At 45.9% G+C, this 8,530-nt stretch overlaps 1 protein-coding gene across 5 annotated transcripts; it reads right to left on the bottom strand.

Moving 5' to 3' along the window:
* Nucleotides 1-377: 377 nt before the first annotated feature.
* On the bottom strand, nucleotides 378-8,518 carry uckl1a (uridine-cytidine kinase 1-like 1a). 5 transcript variants are annotated; one of them, XM_040192338.2, is made up of 16 exons: nucleotides 7,004-7,201; nucleotides 6,651-6,704; nucleotides 5,948-6,135; nucleotides 5,645-5,751; nucleotides 4,776-4,946; nucleotides 4,533-4,604; nucleotides 4,250-4,439; nucleotides 4,078-4,139; nucleotides 3,322-3,338; nucleotides 3,111-3,209; nucleotides 2,928-3,021; nucleotides 2,313-2,375; nucleotides 2,084-2,206; nucleotides 1,751-1,858; nucleotides 1,327-1,483; nucleotides 378-762 (listed from the first exon to the last, which is right to left on the bottom strand). In XM_040192338.2, exons 1-16 carry the CDS (start codon nucleotides 7,066-7,068, stop codon nucleotides 683-685), a joined length of 1,650 nt encoding a protein of 549 aa, XP_040048272.2. In that variant the 5' UTR covers nucleotides 7,069-7,201; the 3' UTR covers nucleotides 378-682. The 5 variants fall into 5 exon arrangements, with proteins under 5 accessions (XP_040048272.2, XP_077944522.1, XP_077944519.1 ...); XM_078088396.1 differs by lacking the exons at nucleotides 6,651-6,704; nucleotides 7,004-7,201 and adding an exon at nucleotides 8,358-8,518; XM_078088393.1 differs by lacking the exons at nucleotides 6,651-6,704; nucleotides 7,004-7,201 and adding an exon at nucleotides 8,358-8,479 and having other exon boundaries at nucleotides 5,992-6,135.
* Nucleotides 8,519-8,530: the final 12 nt, after the last annotated feature.

Raw genomic sequence — 8,530 nt, 5'->3', positions numbered from 1 at the left:
GCATTTTACGCCTCTTGAATGTGTAAACCTGAAGGAATGTTGGTACATGTTTAGTATGAGCTTTCCTTTCTCTAGATGCGTTGCCATTACACGATGAGGTGTGAGTGTGATTTTGTTTTTTATAGCAGAGCATATTCTTGAGTGGTTCCACCAGCTGTGAATAATTTCCTTCTGAGCAAAGTTATAATGAGCCCCAGTTTGGGCCTCTCATGTATTAACATGTAGAGTTAAACGCGGCCGTTTCCAGAGACCTCAACCACATTGTGATAAAAAAAAACAATTTCAACTTGTTTCTCAAGTTGTGTTGTGACTTTTTTTTTACTGATCCTGGAAATCTTCTAGCTCGACGTGTACAATATGAACCACATCAGAGACAGTTAGCTATCACATGGTTTATGTTGTGGTTTGTCTATATAGGACAGAAAGTCTTTGTATCTTGTCAAAGATTAATAAATCATCAAAATAAAATGGGTTGCCCCATAAAAACGTATAGAGATTAGTTTGACTGGCGGGTGAAGGCGGCTGGATCTCCAAACCAACGCTGCTTGCAGGAGCGGTTTGCTCGACACATCTGGATTCTGACCTGCTGTTTGATAATGAGGGAAACTGACTGAAGGACAGAATGCACGACAACGGGGGTGTTTTCAAGTGGCGCTTGGATTTCCTCTCACGGACGCGCGCGTCAGAGCGACGGCTGCTCCCCGTCCCCGTCGCTCCAGCTGAGGGACGTGTCCGTCCCGAAGTACCGGTCTCCAAAGTCCCCTGAAAGACACCACACCGTGGGCTCAGAGCCGATGTTCACCATGCAAAAAAACCCAGCACGACGAGACAGTTAAACCAAACGCTGAGAGGATGCAGAAAGAAGAGCTCGGTGATGATTTTCGAAGGTGGTGAAATTCACTCACTTCAGTCGCTGTAACACGATGCATCATGTGTAGCTACGTTTGCCAACGCCGGCCTGATTCATATCAGATATGCACGTGGTGCAGTTTAGTCGCAGGGCTAATTGAACTCGCTTCAAAGCGACGCGAGTATAAAATTAGAATCTGCTGAGACATGAATGAAATATGTCGACTTGAAACACAAACGTTTATTATCTTTTATCTGAAGCAGAGTTCTGGGACATTTTTAGATCCCGTATCAAAGTTTTAAAAACGTGCACCCTTGAGAGAGTGTTATGTGCCGTCAACATCTGGAATCGCTTTTGAAAGTCACAAGATTAGCCGAAAAAGTTCAAATAAGTTACATTTTGGACAAAATGTTTGATGCATGCCTTCAGATTTAACAGAGCGGTTGCGGAGAGTCAGACGGCACGCGGTGGCTTACCGATACCGGGAATCACGTGTAACAAATCGTCCAGACTCCGGTCCACTGCAGTGGTGATGATTTTGACCTTCGGGAAGGCGTAGGCCACAGAGTGCACCCCGAGCTCGGCCATCAGCAGCGACACCAACGCAATCTTTTCCTCCTGCACCTCGTGGTCCTGCTCGCCCACACACACACACACACACACACACACACACACACACACACACACATCATATGAACAGCTGTCAGAGTCTAGCTGCTCACCATCATCAGGGGGATCAATTGCAATTGGAGAGGAAAGGAAATAATTGCACTGGGACAGAAATAAAACTTCCAATCAAAACCCACGCAGACAAGCAATAAAAAAAAACGTGGCTGATAAAGAGGAGACAAGGTCCTCTTGTGCTCTTCCTCAACAATAATGGTGTTGATATCAACCCACCAGTAGGACTCGCACTGCCATCATGGCGGCAGCGCCGGTGGAGACGGTGCTGTCCATTAGGATGACATGATCCTCGCTGATGTCTTTGGGCAGACGCAGGTAATGCAGCTGGCGAGGCCAGAGAGGAGGAGACAGGTTACCATGGTTACAAAAGCAGGAAGGGTAGTTACCACGGAGACACACATGATGTGGAAGAATGAAAGAAAAGAAAAAAACAATCAAAACGTTGAGATCTTCAGTTTGATGCGATTTCCGAGTCACCATCTTATTATGTCTTGATCTGAATATTTGATTTTAAGGGAATTCGGCACAAAAGGGCAAACTCTCTTCTACCTCTGGTTCGCCCGAGTCCAGGTTGGTCTGGATGAGGATCTTGCCGATGCGGACGTCCTTGCACACGGCCCTCAGGGCGGGCTCCATCGTCTCCCCCGCCCGCAGCACGGACACACCCGTGATCTGCGGAGACGAGGCAGTGGTGTCGAGTCGAGTGTGTCCCCCCCCCGGCGGACACACTCGACTGGAAGCTAACTAGAGACGCGGGGGAAAGCGGAGCATCACTCACCCCCTTCCCTTTGTAGCTGCGGCCCTCGTACTCACAGCCCTGGGGAGTCTGGACCACACACGACTGTCCGAAGATACAGAGGAAACATCGTCTTAGCACACAAACGCATGACTCCATTTTCCATTTGCAATTTTGATTTGATTGCTGATATCGTTATAAACTTAATACCATTCCAAAACGGTATTAAGTTTAATTTGCAGAGACTTAGACACCAACTCACAGAGAACGTTCCGTCACCTTTATTGTTTGTCTGGTACGTTGTTGGGAGTTTAAAGTGCGTTGAAAACAGTTCATAGTTTGTGCATTCAAACTGTGAGAACTGATATGGGAACTGTATTTTTAGAAGTAAGTTTGAATGTGGGGAAAAAGAAGAACCTAAAGACAAAAGTTGACTCTCGCTGTGTTGATTTGGAAAATAATCATCTCAAGCAAGCTTCATGCCTCTGCCAAACTGTATTGGCACCAACAAACTAACTAATTCTGATGACAAAATCAAAGTACAGCGGCCTGTGAAACCAAAACAATGAGCTGAAAGACCTGAGGGGAACTCTCTGTGGATTCGTCCCCACACACAAGCATCGGTTGATTATTATTCAATATGCACCGTCCACCCACCTGAGACGGTAGAAACGTCAGCGCGTGTTCTATGAGAAGCCGCATCAACCTCTTTGAGTAGAAGATGAACTCGTCTCGACTGGTTCCTTTATTCCTGCGTTAACCCCCCCCCCAAAAAAAAGAATAGGTGTCAGAAGTCACATTGTGTGTAAAGAGGTGTGTTCCCTGAGCCCGGTCGCGTACCTGATGATGGTGTGCAGGCCTTTGACCTGCGGCGTGCGCTCCAGCACGCTGAGCGTCCGCGGCAGCGTCTGACTCTGCTGAGCGGAGGCCAGCAGCGCCCTGAGAACGAGGAGAGATGCAAAAAGGACGGCACAGGGAGGCGTTGTTAACGCCAGACGCAGACGGACAGACCGTAAGCCAGCGGAGGGAAAAGAGTTCTGTATGAGCGTACCTGACACTGAGCTCACGCTGCGTCACAGAGAGAGAGAAATAAAGAGGATGAGAAGACGCCCACAGCCTGTCGGCCCCAAACAAACTTATTTCTACTGAAGATGGACATTTATTAAACAGCAGCAACAAGCGAATTTGCAAACTTTTTGAAAACAACAATAAAATAGTAATTTATTTCGAATCAGTGTTTAGGGCAGCAGGGCGGACTACGACTAAAGGAATAAAGAATATGGGCAATAAACAAAATGACCAGATATATTCAGCTCAGCTGCAAACAAATTACTGATAATCTTTCATTTTTAATCCCTCTGAAATTCTGAAATACTTTGCCTGCCAGAAATACCTTGCTTTCTGTCAAAACGTACATCTGCAAACACGCAGCCGTTTTGCAGGAAAATCTGCAATTTAATAATTCATATTTTCCAAATTATGACATTGAATTGTTTATTAAAACACAAAAAAATACCCCCAATAATAAAAACAGAGATTGTATTTAAATTAACTAAGAAGCTATCGAACACATGTTTGTTATGGTTTCTTTTTTCAATAAAGATCCGTGGCACAGAAAAATCAGCGTGCCTTTACGTTGATAACAAATAATAAGAGGCTTTTTTTACTTTGTTTTTTTTTAAGTTTGCAACTGAGCTTGAAGCGCTTCATTGCCTGAACGAGCCGTGCGTCTCTGGCGTGTGCTCGCATCTCTCGGCCACACGGTGGCGCCAGCCGCTCAGGTTCGATCAGCAAATCGGCCGCTCACCTCCTCCAGCTGGCTGTGGACGTGCTGCACTATCAGGTCGATGGCCACCATGTTCCCCCCACCTCGAAGAGAAGTGACAAGACAATGACCATCTGTCCTCGCCAGTCAAATGTTGTTGTTGTTGTTGTTGTTTTCCCAAATAGCCTTTTGGTTATTCTAAGGGAAGCCTCACCTCTCGGCACCACGATGTCAGCCAGCCTCATGGTCGGCTCGATGTACTGTTCAAAGGCCGGCTTCACAAACTTGTTGTATTGCTTGATGACGCCGTCGATGTCCCTCCCGCGCTCCGTGACGTCCCTGCGCAGCCGGCGGACCAGCCGGACGTCTGAGTCAGTGTCCACAAAGATCTTCATATCCAGGAGCTGTCCAAACAACACGACACCGCGGTGGTGACAGCGCACACGTCACTCAATTTGTAAAGAAAAAGGAACCAAAACACACACACACGGCCTCACCTGGAGAAGCTCTTGGTCCGCAAAAGACATAATTCCTTCAAATATTATTACACTGGCACCGTACACATTTTTCTGCACGGAGCCAAGAGAAGAAAAAAAAAATGAAACAGCGTTGAAAGCTGCTGCTGTTTGAAATGACAATGTTTTATTAATGTAACTACATTTTTCGGCTTTGAAGAATCCATCCAAAGCAAAAACAGGACGCCCCGTCCTTGTGTTTTCTGTGGAAACGGGACGACTCACCCAGTCTTTCTGCCTCCCGTGCGTAGTGAAATCATACACCGGGATCTTCACACTCTTTCCCTGCTTCAGCCTCCTCAGGGTGGCGACCAGCAGCTCAAGGTCAAAAGCCCCCGGATGGTCAAAGTTGTAATCGTTACTCGCTGCCAAAGTCTGCTGCTCCGGGGACAAAACCTGTAGAACACAGAGGACTGAAGCTCGCAGGTTGCAGGAAAGCAAGTACGCACATTTTGAACAATATCTTAAACTACTCTTTTAAAGAGTTGTTTTCACCAAATGTTGGCGACTATAAAGTTGTGCGAAGATTCATCTTGGTTGGAATTTCCATTTCTCTTGCCAACAAAGTGCGAATGCTCAGGATGAATCAGCTGATGATCACTTTTCTTTATGAATTTGGTCGATGATCTTGTTTTAATTAAAGCTGATTGGGCGTCCTGGAAGTTTTTTACCTCGCGTGGGGGTATTAAGCGTTTGTCTGGACATATTTTGTAATATCTTTGAATGTATTACTTATGTACAATGTTACTACGTTTTATGTTCAGCGCTGTGACCAAAATCTTGGTGAAGTAAAACAAAAAGCCTTTATGATGTTTTATAAAGTGAAAGTGTCACATGTAGTTTGTCTCCGTTTTATGATATGGCTGGTGTTAACTTCTAAATACATGCTCTCATTTGTGTACAAAGTTAGTTTTTCAGTGATGCTCTTTATGTAGAAAACCCCTAATGAGGCTATAATCTAAAGTGTGTCACAACCCGAGTAGTCATTTAAAACTGTGACAGCAGATCGCTTCTTATTGCTCAACGTCATCCCACAATGAACCCACCGATCACTAGAGCCAAAAGAAGTAAGACAAAGGCAGCACAAAACTCACCTTGTAGAAGGAATCCATAGACAAGAGCACAACCCACGGCACATCCAGAGCCTCGATGATCCTATTGGCCACGGTGGTCTTCCCCGAGGCGCTGCCCCCACACAAGCCTGCAGACCCACACGGCACGTCAGCGTCCCGTTACGTCTGCTTTTCAGTGTGTGTGTGTGTGTGTGTGTGTGTGTGTGTGTGTGTGTGTGTGATAGCAGCACAGCGTTAGTGGGTATAAGGAGGACGGCTCAGAGCTCAAAACCCACGACTGGGCAACAAGAAAAGAGTCGAGGAGGAGCGAGAGCATCGCCATACCGATGACGAAGGCCTCTTTGGGCTGCGCTCCGTGCTCGTCATACCAAGGAGGTCGGCCGGCGGTGTAGACGGTGCGCGTGCCCGTGCGGAGCAGAGGAGGCTCGGTTTTACTCAGCGAGGTGGCGCTCTTCCTGCGAGGGGTCCCGGTGGGGGGCAGGAGCCGGTCCAACGAGTCCTCCCCGCTCCCACTGCAAGTCAGCAAACAGAGGGGGGAGTTACAGCCTGCACGCACGCAAACACACACACACACACACACACACACACACACACACACACACGAGTCTACAGGCAGGTGGATAACTTGATGAACTACTTTGTCTATTTGTATCATTTCTTTTCGTGGAGGTAAAGGGGAGACCCTGGAAGTGCTACAATGTTTGACAACCAGTTCATATGTTACTGTTGAGAAAATATATCAATATTATGGTTCTGGTTCTGACTTGTTAGATCCCAATTGGGGCCCAACTAGTCGCCAAAGCAAACATGGGGCTTAGTACTACATGCTGCCAGCCACAGCTGTGGAGACTTTGGTAGTTTTTTTTCTGTTTGTCTTACTTCTTACTACTTCTTCCTGTTTTAAAGCTATTGGTTGTCTTGTCTCATCTGGACCCGGAGTCTGAAATAAGGTTGATTGATTAATTTATACCTGACATTCCTGACAGTAGTTTCATGCAGAACTTGTTCTTGTCACACGTGTACTTACCATGTGGAACTGGAAGTAAACGATCTGAATACTTCCTCCATGCCTGGACTGTGTCTACTCTCAACATGGAACAAACACAAGTCAGCCGAGGCACAGCTGCATTCCCACAGGCAGTCATTAGAAACCATGGATTGTGCTGCACAACTACGCACATGCGTACGATACACACTGTAGACGATCCTCTGTGACTGAGCGCAAAATCAACACACTCCCAAACGCCCTATTCAGTCTTCATAAATAGCTCACACTTGTGCGGTGTGTCCGCGAGCTCCCCCCGAGGAGGACAACAAGCATCCTGCCCACGATCAGAGGAAACGACAACAACAACAACAACACAGAGAGTCACATCTTACCCGCGGTCAGACCTCAAGGACCAACAGCCAGAAATTCTGGCTCCTGCGCAGTCCTGCAGAGTCATGTCTGCTATAGGCAACAGCCTGCTGGCCTCCAGCTCGCCTGTCACCGTGGCAACTCAGAGTAACAATGACCACAAGTCAAGATGGTGTTCAGTTGGGTTTAGTTTGCTTTACCGAGTCCATTCACAGTCTGTGTCCACGGAGAGTAAACATTCCTCTGAAAGAATCCCCCGGTGCTGCCGTCTGTGTGTGTGTGTGTGTGTGTGTCAGGCACTAAGAGGATCTGCGGCCTGCTTTGCTGGTATTAATAGAGACACTCGACGGGACGGGCGTCTTCTGCTAATCCTTTCTCTTCGTTAGATGAAAAAGAGAAAATCCTCACATTACTAATCAATGAATTTACCAATCATTTCAGCCCTAACAAGCTTTGCCTATTTGTGTCCTTAGTGGAAGCTTCAGTCATCTTCTTAGTTTGTTTGAGTCAATTGCTACATTGTTGATGGAAAAAATAGCTAATTTATTTATATGGCCTATTTTCCTCGCACGGTTGTACAATCTATATAATGTACCACGCCATCTGTTTTTAGGGCTCTTTAATGGGCGAATTAGGCCAAATCGCCAGGAAGAGCAACAGAGAGGGTTCCCTCTTCCACGACTGATAGAATAGTCAAGAACTATTAAAATAAGTTTTAAAAATAACTAATAATACCTCACAACAAAATGAAGTTGAAGTTCAATCACATGAAGTTTTTTTTTCTTCTAATTTGACTTATGGTACATTTTCATTTTACAAAATCCATTTAAATAGGATTTTGATCCAATAACTTATTTTTTTATGTAATTTGATTTACTTTTACAAAAGTAAAATATTGAAATAATAGATTATATTATTGTATTTTTATTTAATTGAAAGCAATTGAGGTTAAGAAAAAAATTGCGGTGTACTTTACCAATAAATGTACTCAAGTAAATTTGAAAAGGCCATACACAAGGAAATAAAATGTAGATGTTTTGATTTAATTTAAAACCAGCATTGGTGACTTAGTGAGCCTGTGACGTCACCATGCAGCGCGTCACGTCTCCCCGCATCTGTTGGGTCCACAGCCTCCGACAAGTCCCCCTTTGCACAATTAATCAACACGAACAGGAATGGCTTTTGATTTAAAAGTGTTAATACCGGAGAATAAGCGTATTGGATGCGCTCGCGGTTTTGGCGCAGGGGAGTCAGTGCGGTTAGCTTCACGTGACCGGGTCACTGCGCTGCTGCACAAACACAAATAAAAACACCACGGGAGCAATTCCGGTACAGATACTTCAAACAGAGGCATAAAACACGGAGACCATCGTGTACCTGTCCGAGCGGGACGACATTATTCTCCTGCACTCCGTTTTCATGGAGCTCCTGCGACCTCCGAGCCGGCGGCATCGGCTGGATTCCTTCTGATCGGCGCTGTGGGATTGTGGGTAATGTAGTTTATCGCCAAGTGCCTCCTCGCCAACGCAGTTTCTAGGTCAATTAACACA

This window comes from Gasterosteus aculeatus, chromosome 2 (genome assembly GCF_964276395.1).
Source record: "Gasterosteus aculeatus chromosome 2, fGasAcu3.hap1.1, whole genome shotgun sequence".
Taxonomy (NCBI): domain Eukaryota; kingdom Metazoa; phylum Chordata; class Actinopteri; order Perciformes; family Gasterosteidae; genus Gasterosteus; species Gasterosteus aculeatus.
The sequence above is the reverse complement of the archived record's forward strand: the minus strand, read 5'-3'. Positions and strand labels throughout refer to the sequence as shown.